This window comes from Oncorhynchus kisutch, unplaced genomic scaffold (genome assembly GCF_002021735.2).
Source record: "Oncorhynchus kisutch isolate 150728-3 unplaced genomic scaffold, Okis_V2 scaffold1722, whole genome shotgun sequence".
Taxonomy (NCBI): domain Eukaryota; kingdom Metazoa; phylum Chordata; class Actinopteri; order Salmoniformes; family Salmonidae; genus Oncorhynchus; species Oncorhynchus kisutch.
Window position 1 is genome coordinate 26591 of NW_022263667.1, and position 15679 is coordinate 42269.

The following is a 15679-nucleotide window of genomic DNA, read 5'->3' on the forward strand; positions in this document are numbered from 1 at the left end:
CCTCATCTCCCCTGTCACTATTCCCACTATTCTCCACTATTCAACTGACCTGGTAAAATAAGGGTTCAATCAAATAACGATACAGAGAACATGTTGCCATGTGAGATGCAGTCAGGGACCAACCGAAGGCTGCTTGTCCCTCTCTCTCCAGGCGGTCTGACAACGCATCTTTAACTCAACAGGAGTGAAGCTGATGGTCACTAAGGAACAAGGACCGCAGCAGTTTGATAAGGTCGAGTAGGACTGTGACCCCAAAATGGCACCCTAGTCCCTATTAATACTTTGACCAGGGTCCATAAGGGCTCTGTTTATAAGCAGTGCGGTATGTAGGGTATAGAGTAGCATTGGGGATGCAGAGCAGGACTTCACCTTGTCAGCAGTCTGCTGAGAGACATGGTCTCATTAAAGAGGAAGATCCCTCCCATAAGCCTGTGATCCACAGCGAGGTGCTAGCCACAGAACAGACAAGTATTCAATCATCCAGACAAGTAATTGATTGTATAATTACAACACAACACTGCACTACATGCCCACCCGTCTGTCTGACAGTCAACACTGTCCATGGGATTTCAGTTTTCAGCTCTCAGCCTGGAGGCTTTTACAAACTGAAGGCTAGCACAGCTGAAAAATGCAATGGGTGAAAGTGATGGATGGACTGTCATGGGCTGGCTGGAGAAATGCACTATTAGTGACTTAAAAACAACATCCTGTCAAGTATCTTAGAAGGACAAGTCCCTGCAGTGCAGTTGTTTTTTTCATGATGCTACTGTTAGGAAAGCATTTAGGAAGAACTCAAATTCGCACAGCTGTGAGTTTGTTCATTTACATTTTAACAGAATGCATACTGTATATGACCCACTGTACAGAGGATACATACTGTATGACCCACTGTACAGAGGATACATACTGTATGACCCACTGTACAGAGGATACATACTGTATGATCCACTGTACAGAGGATACATACTGTATATGACCCACTGTGAAGAGGATACATACTGTATATGACCCACTGTACAGAGGATACATACTGTATGATCCACTGTACAGAGGATACATACTGTATATGACCCACTGTACACAGGATACATACTGTATATGACCCACTGTACAGAGGATACATACTGTATGATTCACTGTACAGAGGATACATACTGTATGATCCACTGTACAGAGGATAGAGGATACATACTGTATATGACCCACTGTACACAGGATACATACTGTATATGACCCACTGTACAGAGGATACATACGGTATATGACCCACTGTACAGAGGATACATACTGTATGATCCACTGTACAGAGGATACATACTGTATGATCGACTGTACAGAGGATACATACTGTATATGACCCACTGTACACAGGATACATACTGTATATGACCCACTGTACAGAGGATACATACTGTATATGACCCACTGTACAGAGGATACATACTGTATATGACCCACTGTACACAGGATACATACTGTATGACCCACTGTAAAGCGTTTTATGTATGTAAAGCTGGAGATAAAATATGAATTTGATTATCCTCAAGATGTCCCTGAGGTCCTAATTAAAGTGAAACTATATATACACATGACCAAATACACAGGACCAGGACCCAATATACAGGACCCAATATACAGGACCCAATATACAGGACCCAATATACAGGACCAAATACACAGGACCAGGACCAATACACAGGACCCAATATACAGGACCCAATACACAGGACCAGGACCAATACACAGGACCCAATATACAAGACCCAATACACAGGACCAGGACCAATACACAGGACCCAATATACAGGACCCAATATACAGGACCCAATACACAGGACCCAATATACAGGACCCAATATACAGGACCCAATATACAAGACCCAATACACAGGACCCAATATACAGGACCAATATACAGGACCCAATATACAGGACCCAATATACAGGACCCAATACACAGGACCCAATACACAGGTCCAGGACCCAATATACAGGACCCAATATACAGAACCCAATATACAGGACCCAATATACAGGACCAGGACCCAATATACAGGACCCAATATACAGGACCAGGACCCAATATACAGGACCCAATATACAGGACCCAATATACAGGACCCAATACACAGGACCAGGACCAATATACAGGACCCAATATACAGGACCAGGACCAATATACAGGACCCAATATACAGGACCCAATATACAGTACCCAATATACAGGACCAGGACCAATACACGGGACCCAATATACAAGACCCAATACACAGGACCCAATATACAGGACCCAATATACAGGACCAGGACCAATATACAGGACCCAATACACAGGACCCAATATACAGGACCTAATATACAGGACCAGGACCAATATACAGGACCCAATACACAGGACCCAATACACAGGACCCAATATACAGGACCCAATATACAGTACCCAATATACAGGACCAGGACCAATACACAGGACCCAATACACAGGACCCAATATACAGGACCCAATATACAGGACCCAATATACAGGACCCAATATACAGGACCAGGACCAATATCAGGACCCAATATACAGGACCCAATATACAGGACCAGGACCAATACACAGGACCCAATACACAGGACCCAATATACAGGACCCAATATACAGGACCCAATATACAGGACCCAATATACAGGACCCAATACACAGGACCCAATATACAGGACCCAATACACAGGACCCAATATACAGGACCCAATACACAGGACCCAATACACAGGACCAGGACCAATACACAGGACCCAATATACAGGACCCAATATACAGGACCCAATATACAGGACCCAATATACAGGACCCAATACACAGGACCCAATACACAGGACCCAATATACAGGACCCAATATACAGGACCCAATACACAGGACCAATATACAGGACCCAATACACAGGACCCAATACACAGGACCAGGACCAATACACAGGACCCAATACACAGGACCCAATATACAGGACCCAATATACAGGACCAGGACCAATACACAGGACCCAATACACAGGACCAGGACCAATACACAGGACCAGGACCCAATATACAGGACCAATATACAGGACCCAATATACAGGACCCAATATAATGAACCCAATATGAAAACCAGCAATCACACCCCATCATATCGCATGCTTCACAAATCTCACCATATGCCCTATGCGGTGCACTTATTTTGACCAGGGAACTAGGTCTACACTGGTCTAAAAATGCGGGCACAATCAGAATGAGGACAAGATCAGGACAAACGACTCATGTTAGACCCAGGTATAAATGGGGCTTAAAATAATATGGTTCCATTCGGCATCACATAGAGACATCTCCATTATCACATTGGATCACCTCCATTATCACATTGGATCCTCTTATCACATTGGATCATCTCCATTATCACATAGACACAGCTCCATTATCACATTGGAGCATCTCCATTATCACATAGACACAGCTCCATTATCACATTGGATCATCTCTATTATCACATAGGGACATCTCCATTATCACATTGGATCAACTCCATTATCACATAGAGACACCTCCATTATCACATAGACACATCTCCATTATCACATTGGATCATCTCCATTATCACATAGAGACATCTCCATTATCACATAGACACATCTCCATTATCACATAGACACATCTCCATTATCACATTGGATCAACTCCATTATCACATAGACACATCTCCATTATCACATTGGCTCATCTCCTAAAGTGAACATAGTATTTTGGGTACATCCAAAATGGCACCCTATTCCCTATGTAGTGTACTCTGCTCAAAAGTAGGGCTCTGGTCAAAAGTAGTGTGTGTTGTAGGGAATCGTGTTCCGTTTGGGGCCTTTGTATATAGAAAGGGAAAGGGGGAATCCTAGTCAGTTGTACAATTGAATGCCTTCAACTGAAATGTGTCTTCTGCATTTAACCCAACCCTTCTGAATCAGAGCGGTGCCAGGGGGCTGTACTTTCTCAGGCGCAGAACAACAGATTTTTACCTTGTCATACATGACTTTCCTCACACAGTACTATACCTGGACACTATGAAGTCCAGCACTAAGGCTTCGTCCCAAATCGAACACTATTCCCTATATAGTGCACTAGAATCGTAAGGACCCTGGTCATAAGGAGTGCATTAAAAAGCAGCAGGGTGCCATTTGGGAAGTATCCACATTTCCCAGGTGCAACACAGCCTGGTTCAGCTCAGTGTGAGGTTAGTGTTCTCCTTTAAACTCCTGATTCAGACAAACAACAACAACAAACATCTCAGTCATTCCTCAGTCATGGTTTGTTCTCCGATGTTCCCACCTTGTTCAGCTTGTTTCGTCAGGTCACCAAGTGCCCTTGTCGCAGAGCAGAGACCCAGCCCAAGTCCCAAGTGGCTCCCTGTTTCCCTATATAAGCGCACTACTTTTGACCAAGATCATTTAGTTAATAGGGAATAGAGTCTCCATGCCTACCTAATACATGCTCTGAGTATCCAGAAGAAGTGCACTATATAGGGAACAGGGTACCATTTGATAGTCAACGTATATGTCAGTGTTTAGCATCACCATACTAGTTTTATCTGCGGAATAAACCCTTCTGGAGTCTTCCGTCAGAGAAGCAGGAGAACGCTGCTACCCACTGACTGGTAAACAGGAGAACGCTGCTACCCACTGACTGGTAAACGGTTCCACTTCAGCAGCCCTGAAACCAATGTATCTGAAACCAACGTATCTGAAACCAATTGTGTTTAATGAGGTTCCTGCCTCTTCCCAACCCAACTCCCTCCTACACACTCACAGATGGTACGGCTCCTCCTAAAGTTTTAACAAGTAGCGTAAAATGCAGATTGACAGTGGATGCATCCCAAATTTCCACCCTATTCCCTATATGTAGTGCCATAGGGCCCTGGTCAAAAGTAGTGCACTATATAGGGAATAGGGTGCCATTTTGGGACACGGGGGGAGTACTGCTGCTATCTCTCCAGTCTGTTTAAAAAGAGGGGATTAAACTTTGGGATCAGAAAAGTTATTAAAGATGATAACCATTATGAGGAGAACAGCTGACAGATTGGGTGAGAGGAGCTGAGAAGAGGCAGCAGATTGGCTGAGAGGAGGCAGCAGACAGGCTTGTAAAGTACGGAGCAGGAAGCTAGGTAATACTACCCTCCACTAACCTGATATACGTCTGGGTGACATGAGGAGAGAGTTGAGACTCCTGGAGGCAGCAGGTCTGGGTGACATGAGGAGAGAGTTGAGACTCCTGGAGGCAGCAGGTCTGGGTGACATGAGGAGAGAGTTGAGACTCCTGGAGGCAGCAGGTCTGGGTGAGATTAGGAGAGAGTTGAGACTCCTGGAGGCAGTAGCTGGCCTAGATATGCTCATGGCCATTTGATTTGTCATCAACAATGGTTTTTCGTGCCGCTGGAAGATTCCTATTTCCTCCGGAGTAAGCCAGGTGTTCTCCAGAGCTAGAGTGTTGTTCAAGTATGCCTAGAGACACAAGGGAGGCAGGAGCGTCAGGTACACATAGCAAAACAAACACAGAGGCAAGTTCTTGTTCAGATAAACCTACAAACACAGAGACAAGTTGTTGATCAGGTAAACCTAGAGACAGAGAGACAAGTTGTTGATCAGATAAACCTACAAACACAGAGACAAGTTGTTGATCAGGTAAACCCAGAGACAGAGAGACAAGTTGTTGATCAGGTAAACCTACAAACACAGAAACAAGTTGTTGATCGGGTAAACCTAGAGACAGAGAGACAAGTTGTTGATCAGGTAAACCTAGAGACACAGAGACAAGTTGTTGATCGGGTAAACCTAGAGACAGAGACAAGTTGTTGATCGGGTAAACCTAGAGACAGAGAGACAAGTTGTTGATCAGGTAAACCTAGAGACAGAGAGACACGGTTGATCAGGTAAACCTAGAGACAGAGAGACAAGTTGTTGATCAGGTAAACCTCGAGACAGAGAGACAAGTTGTTGATCAGGTAAACCTAGAGACAGAGAGACAAGTTGTTGATCAGGTAAACCTCGAGACAGAGAGACAAGTTGTTGATCAGGTAAACCTAGAGACAGAGAGACAAGTTGTTGATCAGGTAAACCTAGAGACAGAGAGACAAGTTGTTGATCAGGTAAACCTCGAGACAGAGAGACAAGTTGTTGATCAGGTAAACCTAGAGACAGAGAGACAAGTTGTTGATCAGGTAAACCTAGAGACAGAGAGACAAGTTGTTGATCAGGTAAACCTACAAACACAGAGACAAGTTGTTGATCAGGTAAACCTAGAGACAGAGAGACAAGTTGTTGATCAGGTAAACCTAGAGACAGAGAGACAAGTTGTTGATCAGGTAAACCTAGAGACAGAGAGACAAGTTGTTGATCAGGTAAACCTAGAGACAGAGAGACAAGTTGTTGATCAGGTAAACCTAGAGACAGAGAGACAAGTTGTTGATCAGGTAAACCTAGAGACAGAGAGACAAGTTGTTGATCAGGTAAACTGGACCTCTATGTCTGTTTATACCCTCTAAACAGATTTGCTGAGGTAGACACACACAGAGTTAAGGAAGACTGTCTGGGAAAACCTAGAGACACAAAGAGTCACGATGTTGTTCAGGACAGCTGTTGTAAATCTTAAAACACAGAGACGACAGGCAATTCCACAATCATGGAAAGAAAACAAGGGCCTAATACAGAGACCCTCTTCAAATTGACCTGTCCTTGACCATTACGGGGCGGCAGGGAGCCTAGTGGTTAGAGCGTTGGGCCAGTAACCGAAAGGTTGCTAGATCAAATCCCTGAGCTGACAAGCCATCTGTTGTTCTGCCCCTGAACAAGGCAGTTCATATGCTGTCATTGTTAATAAGAATGTGTTCTTAGCTGACTTGCCTAGTTAAATAAAAATATATAGTGCTTACAGAGTCAACTGTCCTTAACCATTACAGAGATCACAGTTTGAACTGTCCTTGAACAGTGATAACTGTCCTTAACCATTACAGAGATCACAGTTTGAACTGTCCTTGAACAGTGATAACTGTCCTTAACCTTTACTGAGATCACAGTTTGAACAGTGATAACTGTCCTTAACCTTTACTGAGATCATAGTTTGAACTGTCATTGAACAGTGATAACTGTCCTTGAACAGTACAGTGTCCTTGAACATTACAGTGATAACTGTCCTTGACCATTACAGTGTGAACTGTCCTTGACCATTACAATGTCCTTGAACATTACAGTGATAACTGTCCTTAACCATTGCATTGATTACATTGTGAACTGTTCAGTGATAACTGTCCGTAATCATACAGTGATAACTGTCCTCGAACATTACAGGGATTACAGTGAGTCTATCTGTGACAGATACAGCAGGGATTACAGTGAGTCTATCTGTGACAGACACAGCAGGGATTACAGTGAGTCTGTCTGTGACATATACAGCAGGGATTACAGTGAGTCTGTCTGTGACAGATACAGCAGGGATTACAGTGAGTCTATCTGTGACAGATACAGCAGGGATTACAGTGAGTCTGAGACCCTGTACGCAGATCAAATGGCACCCTATGCACTACTTGTGACCAGGGCCCATAGGACTCTATATAGGGAGTAGGGTGCCATGTGTGACTCAGGCCAGGTTGCAGTATTTTGTCTACCTTGTAGTCGGGGACCCGTTTCTCCACCCATCCTTTGCCACAGTGAGGAGGCAGCACTGAGCGGTGCAGATGGGGAAATACAGGGACCAGCTCCAGGTTGGCAGAAGGCTGAAATCTCAGCACGTGGTGTGGAGATGGCAGCTCCCACTGACAGGAAATGAAACATATTAGAGGACAGGAAATACACATCATTCAGGTTTAGAGATCTCATTGGATGATTCAAATTTTATTTCTGGAAGTAGCTTGAATTGCTTGTGGCAGAGGACGTTGGTGTCTTAACAAGATGCTAACAAGCACTACCTCATTAAAGAAGATAAACTAACAAGATGCTAACAAGCACTACCTCATTAAAGAAGATAAACTAACAAGATGCTAACAAGCACTACCTCATTAAAAAAGATAAACTAACAAGATGCTAACAAGCACTACCCCATTAAAGAAGATAAACTAACAAGATGCTAACAAGCACTACCCCATTAAAGAAGATAAACTAACAAGATGCTAACAAGCACTACCTCATTAAAAAAGATAAACTAACAAGATGCTAACAAGCACTACCCCATTAAAGAAGATAAACTCCTGGATTTTTTTTTAATCCTTCACTATACAAAACTGAAAACTCTCTAACCCATAAAAACTTCACTGTTCCATGTCATGGTAGTTGGTAGGATGGTATGGTGGACAATTAACTGTAGTTGGTAGGATGGTATGGTGGACAATTAACTGTAGTTGGTAGGATGGTATGGTGGACAATTACTGTAGTTGATAGGATGGTATGGTGGACAATTAACTATAGTTGGTAGGATGGTATGGTGGACAATTAACTGTAGTTGGTAGGATGGCAACATGGATGATGAGCTATAGTTGGTAGGATGGCACAGTGGATGATGAACTATAGTTGGTAGGATGGCACGGTGGATGATGAACTATAGTTGGTAGGATGGTATGGAGGACAATGAGCTGTAGTTGGTAGGATGGCAACATGGATGATGAGCTATAGTTGGTAGGATGGCACAGTGGATGATGAACTATAGTTGGTAGGATGGTATGGTGAATGATGAGCTGTAGTTGGTAGGATGGCACGGTGGATGATGAGCTGTAGTTGGTAGGATGGCAACATGGATGATGAGCTATAGTTGGTAGGATGGCACGGTAGATGATGAACTGTAGTTGGTATGATGGCAACATGGATGATGAGCTATAGTTAGTAGGATGGCACAGTGGATGATGAGCTGTAGTTGGTAGGATGGCAACGTGGATGATGAACTGTAGTTGGTAGGATGGCACGGTGGATGATGAACTGTAGTTGGTAGGATGGCACTGTGAATGATGAGCTGTAGTTGGTAGGATGGCACGGTGGATGATGAGCTGTAGTTGGTAGGATGGCAACGTGGATGATGAACTGTAGTTGGTAGGATGGCACTGTGAATGATGAGCTGTAGTTGGTAGGATGGCACGGTGGATGATGAACTGTAGTTGGTAGGATGGCACGGTGGATGATGAACTGTAGTTGGTAGGATGGCACGGTGGATGATGAACTATAGTTGGTAGGATGGCACTGTGAATGATGAGCTGTAGTTGGTAGGATGGCACGGTGGATGATGAACTGTAGTTGGTAGGATGGCACATTGGATGATGAACTGTAGTTGGTAGGATGGCACGGTGGATGATGAGCTGTAGTTGGTAGGATGGCACTGTGGATGATGAGCTGTAGTTGGTAGGATGGCACATTGGATGATGAACTATAGTTGGTAGGATGGCACGGTGGATGATGAACTGTAGTTGGTAGGATGGTATGGAGGACAATGAGCTGTAGTTGGTAGGATGGCACGGTGGATGATGAACTATAGTTGGTAGGATGGCACATTGGATGATGAACTATAGTTGGTAGGATGGCACAGTGGATGAATTAGAGTCATATAGAACTAGGTAAGGGCTTGCAAACAGAACAGCCTACTGTCATAGCTACATAGCCTACTGTCTGCCACTGACAAGCCTTTCAAATGTGTATAACAATAATGCACAACTTCATTCTGGGGCTCCTCAGAATCCTTCACCATGGAGGAGCGTAATAAAAGCGTCATTTCCCGAGCATAGAGTTATGGATCTAGTCTCCACCAATCTACTCAGTCTTAGCCATCTATCCATGGTTCCCGGACAGACAGAAGACATTGGTCTCTCTCTGTGAGACACGCTGACTCATCCCACCAACCGCCACATTAAAAATCAATCACAAGCTTCTTCTGAAAAAGCTTTGCATTGCAAACATATCACATCAAACACCTGCTGTGTCTGTTGCTGCGTTCATTCTCCTTTCCTCTCTTCTTCTCCTCCATGCCACTAATAGTAAGTGCCTTCTACAGTATCCTCCCTGTGAATGGTGGTTAACTGTGTGAAAAAAGCCCAGGTCGACATCAGTGCCAATATGCCTGACCTGTCTTGATCAAGTTCGCTCTCTGCTCTCCTCAGATGAAATGTCACGCTGTGTTTGTCTGTGTGAGCGGCATCAGAGGACCAGGCGGAAGAATGTGCTCTGATCCTCAGGATGTAAAGAAGACACTAAAAGCACCGCTGTTGCAATCAGAGACCCACTGCAGTCACACTACACTACAGACCACTCAGGGCATGCATATGGAAATGCTTATTTTCCACCATAATTTGCAAATAAATTCATTAAAAATCCTACAATGTGTTTTTCTGGATTTTTTTCCCTCATTTTGTCTGTCATAGTTGAAGTGTACCTATGATGAAAATTACAGGCCTCTCTCATCTTTTGTAAGCGGGAGAACTTGCACAATTCGTGGCTGACTAAATACTTTTTTGCCCCACTGTACATATGAAAAAACTCTTGACATTGTGCTACATGGTTCAGTTTCCATTAGGAAGGAACAACATCCATCTGTAGCTCAGTTGGTAGAGTGTGGTGTTTGATACCTGGGACCACCCAGTTGGTAGAGTGTGGTGTTTGATTCCTGGGACCACCCAGTTGGTAGAGTGTGGTGTTTGATTCCTGGGACCACCCAGTTGGTAGAGTGTGGTGTTTGATTCCTGGGACCACCCAGTTGGTAGAGTGTGGTGTTTGATTCCTGGGACCACCCAGTTGGTAGAGTGTGGTGTTTGATTCCTGGGACCACCCAGTTGGTAGAGTGTGGTGTTTGATTCCTGGGACCACCCAGTTGGTAGAGTGTGTTGTTTGATTCCTGGGACCACCCAGTTGGTAGAGTGTGGTGTTTGATTCCTGGGACCACTCAGTTGGTAGAGTGTGGTGTTTGATTCATGGGACCACTCAGTTGGTAGAGTGTGTTGTTTGATTCCTGGGACCACCCAGTTGGTAGAGTGTGGTGTTTGATTCCTGGGACCACTCAGTTGGTAGAGTGTGTTGTTTGATTCCTGGGACCACCCAGTTGGTAGAGTGTGGTGTTTGATTCCTGGGACCACCCAGTTGGTAGAGTGTGGTGTTTGATTCCTGGGACCACCCAGTTGGTAGAGTGTGGTGTTTGATTCCTGGGACCACCCAGTTGGTAGAGTGTGGTGTTTGATTCCTGGGACCACCCAGTTGGTAGAGTGTGGTGTTTGATTCCTGGGACCACCCAGTTGGTAGAGTGTGGTGTTTGATTCCTGGGACCACCCAGTTGGTAGAGTGTGGTGTTTGATTCCTGGGACCACCCAGTTGGTAGAGTGTGGTGTTTGATTCCTGGGACCACCCAGTTGGTAGAGTGTGGTGTTTGATTCCTGGGACCACCCAGTTGGTAGAGTGTGTTGTGTGCGTAACGGATGTGAAACGACTAGCTAGTTAGCGGTGGTGCGCCCTAAATAGCGTTTCAATCTGTCACTTGCTCTGAGACCTTGAAGTAGTGGTTCCCCTTGCTCTGCAAGGGCCGCGGCTTTTGTGGAGCGATGGGTAACGATGCTTCGTGGGTGACTGTTGTTGATGTGTGCAGAGGGTCCCTGGTTCGCGCCCGGGTAGGGGCGAGGGGACGGTCTAAAGTTATACTGTTACATTTGCAACGTCAGGATTGTGGTGTTTGACTCCTGGGACCACCCATGCATAAAAAAAAAATGTATGCGCACATGACAGGAAGTGGCTTTGAATAACAGCGTGTGCTAAATGGCTCATTTCTATTATACCAACCACTAGGGCATGGAGTTGATAATGTCCAAACAACTATTTCAGTCGTCAGCAACATAGCAAAACTCCCCAGCTGAAGTGGTAATGCAATCACTTTGAAATCTGTATGCAGATAGTAACAACACGGACGTGGTGCTGTACGGACCAGTTTTCATCAGACTAACTAGACCAACCCAGGGCACGTGTGTGTCCGTTCGTGCGTACATGTGTGCCTGCCTATGTCTACGAGTGCAGGTGAGTGTCTGTCTCTGTAATCCCCTATCATTGTGTACATGAATGTTGCTCAGGTTTATAGCAAACACTATTTATCATTCATAATAACCATCATTCTGAAAATATCCAGTTTTATCTGAAAGCAACCTACCTGCACGTTCTGCAGGGGAAACTGACTGATGCCAGGGTTAGCTGCTGTGTGTGTCGGTATCCTGGCCAGAGGCAGGAAGGGATCACAGGACAGCTGCCAGCTGGAGACGGCTTGGAGCAACGGAGGAGGGTGGTGATGGGAGAGCAGGAAGGGGTGGTGATGGTGTGGCGCGGCAACAGGGGCTGTATTGGCACCCAGCCGGCAGAGCCCCGAGGCAGCAGCAGAACCAGGGCCAGGAAGCATCCACAGCCATGGAGAGGCATCTCTCTCTATCTGCCACAGCTGTGGCTGAGCCTTCAGTCGCCCCACAGGGATCATCCCTACATTCTAGACCACCACACAACACCTGGAAAGGCTGGGAGGGACCCTAGACTTCAGAGAGGACAGTGTTTCATTATTATCAAGCAGATTGATAAAGGATAAAGGATGGGAGACCTGGTGAGAGGCACCTGCCCATACTCACACTCACACACACACACAAACACACACACAGCTAGGCAGTCACACTCACACAAGCAGCTAGGCAGTCACACTCACACACACACTCACACACACACAAACACACACACAGCTAGGCAGTCACACTCACACAAGCAGCTAGGCAGTCACACTCACACACACAAATAAGCAGCTAGGCAGTCACACACACACACACACACAAGCAGCTAGGCAGTCACACTCACACACACAAATAAGCAGCTAGGCAGTCACACTCACACACACAAATAAGCAGCTAGGCAGTCACACACACACACACACACAAGCAGCTAGGCAGTCACACTCACACACACAAATAAGCAGCTAGGCACTCACACACACACACACACACACAAGCAGCTAGGCAGTCACTCACACACACACACACACACAAGCAGCTAGGCAGACACACCACTCACTGGAAATACTCTTCACAAGTAATTACAGCACTTGTAGGTATTGATTTAGTGAGGTGATTTTGTGAGGTACAAGGCAGTATCACTCATAACTGTGCATGTAGTTAGAGGGGCCAATGGATGAAAACAAGAAATATAAAGAAACATCATGATGAATGACTTATGGCAGATGGTCACGATGCAGGAAGCCCATACGCACATGTATTCCATGCAATGGTCGGCGGGGTGATCCGGAGAGGGATCAAATAACAACAATTAGCAGGTGTTCTAGAATACCTTAAACGGTGTTCTATCCGGAGAGGGATAAAATAACAACAATTAGCAGGTGTTCTAGAATACCTTAAACGGTGTTCTATCCGGAGAGGGATAAAATAACAACAATTAGCAGGTGTTCTAGAATACCTTAAACGGGGTTCTATCGGGTTTTATGGAGAGCGCATTCCAGAGGCTGTTATTGAGCTGCGCGGAGAATGTGAAAAGTATTACATCCAAAAGGTGCACAATTATTGAACACTGAGACACATACACGTTTCGGACTATGAAAGACGCCTAATGAAGTATATTGCGCATTTGCACTCTGAATTAGGACTACGCTTTAATATTGAGGTTTTCAAACCTCTTCTCTGGGACCCTCAAACGAACTAGCTCACCTGATTCACCTATTCCAAGGGCTTGATGATTAATTGACAAGTTAAATCAGGTATGCTAGCTGTGTAATCGTTCAAATAAAAAAGACGTTTGAAAAAAAAAACGGTCTAATAGACGTACCGTTTTTTTCAAGAAGGAAAAATGTGCTTGATCGATTCCCACATCTGTTCATTTACATATTCTACTGTAAGGGAAGGCTACCAAGACAACGGAGACCAGCTGGCAAGTTTATCAAATAAGCCTACAACTTGGAGATGCATGTTGGTAAAGTCCTTGAAAATGGTGTAATCCCCCCCCCCCCCCCCCCCCCCCACAAACAAAAAATATCTGCGTTAAAATATAAATCAATAAGAACACACGGGAATTAGTTGTCTCCCTTGTTCCGCACCAGATGGACCTTGTCAATGAGAGGGAGCCTATCACTCCAAATTAAATAAGAATAACAATGCGTTTAGTTTGACATCTAAATATGGGAATGAATGGGGCACAATTGAAGTTTGGATGGAAAGTTAATTTAAAAATCCCATTGGATCAGATATCCTCCACCTCACCTATAATGCGTTGTAGGCTATCAATCCCTTCAGTTGTCCACTATTAACATCGCTCGTCCATCATTTATGGATGAATTTTCCGTTGGTAATTTCAATCCAAAAATGACTACGCTGTTTATCCTATCCAAATATCCAAAACATGCAGCCTTGTCGCCGGGTAGGCTACAGTATAGCCAGCATACAATGGAGGAACTGAGGACACTCGTTCGTTCATGAAGCGCAGGGCATCTTCAAACCGTGACGGTTGGTCGGTGAGTGATGGTTTGTCAGAAAAGAGAGAGAGGAGCTCGAGCCCAATGGAGATCTTCTATTTGCTGTTACGGATAATCTCTTCTCACCCTGATACCGTTTCAGCCTCTTCCCCACCGAACGTCACCCCTAACGCAACACCGCACCGCGCAGAGGCACGGTTTACTCCACTCACTCTTCTCCCCAGTCAAGTCATAGGGGATAGGTTGGACTAGCCACAGTTTTTCCTGTTTCAGAAAACTTCCTTTAGTGCAAAACGTGAAAACATTCCTAAGCGACTGCAAAACGTCTCCAATGAGAACTGAGAAGCCTACTGCGCACCTCTCTCACTCTCTATCTGTCTCTGCATCATCCGGTACCACAGTGGAGTCTGGACTGCTCCTCTCTGAACAGCAGCAACCCAGTGCGCTACTGTAGCATAGTGTCCTTCCCACATCTCCTCTCTCGGCACCAGGGATTTTGGATACTGTATGGCAAGTCACATGGAACACAATCTAATCACATGAATGACGCACAATCTCACCAGCATTCAGAATACATCACTGTAGCGCGTGGTAAATTGAGCCACCTGGGGGTACTTACAGCAACCACCTGACAACCTAAACTTTGACCGAGTGTTGTTATATATTCTGCTGTTTTTCAGTCATAAATATATCGCTTAAAGGCAACATACTGTGGGAGCAGGACGCTTATATTCAGAACAAATGATATGGGGGTGTACACATGTTTGAAGTGTGCCCCCTCCTACCTTCCCTATCTCTTTTAGAGGGAACATTGTAGCGTTACAGTCATATGTTTGTTTGGTTTTCCGTTCCATTGTCCAAAAAAGTACAATGAGCACAACGCATTTCAGCAGCATGGCGCAGCCCAGTCTCTACAGCAGCGTTTCCCAAACTCTATACGGGGCTCGAAGTTACCATTTCAGCAACACGCTAGCGCCACCCAGTCTCTATACTACCGGGAGCAAGCCATTTCAGCACCATGGCGCCTTGTGACAATGTATAGTCAACACACGTGCTGAACTGCACTGAAATGTAAACAACATTATCCCACAGGCTGAATTTAAACATGCAGCGGTATAATGACACATTTAAACTCAGCAAAAAAAGAAACGTCCTCTCATTGTCAACTGCATTTATTTTCAGCAAACTTAACATGTGTCAATATTTGAATGAAAATA

The 15679-nt window shown here is 44.9% G+C and overlaps 1 protein-coding gene across 1 annotated transcript; it reads right to left on the reverse strand.

Moving 5' to 3' along the window:
* Positions 1–5190: 5190 nt before the first annotated feature.
* Positions 5191–15008, reverse strand: LOC109876213 (transcription elongation regulator 1-like protein; the record flags this gene model as incomplete). Its single annotated transcript, XM_031818934.1, has 4 exons — positions 14251–15008; positions 12159–12530; positions 7666–7812; positions 5191–5506 (listed from the first exon to the last, which is right to left on the reverse strand). Coding segments are annotated over exons 2-4 (781 nt in total), but the record flags the coding sequence as incomplete, so codon positions are not given.
* Positions 15009–15679: the final 671 nt, after the last annotated feature.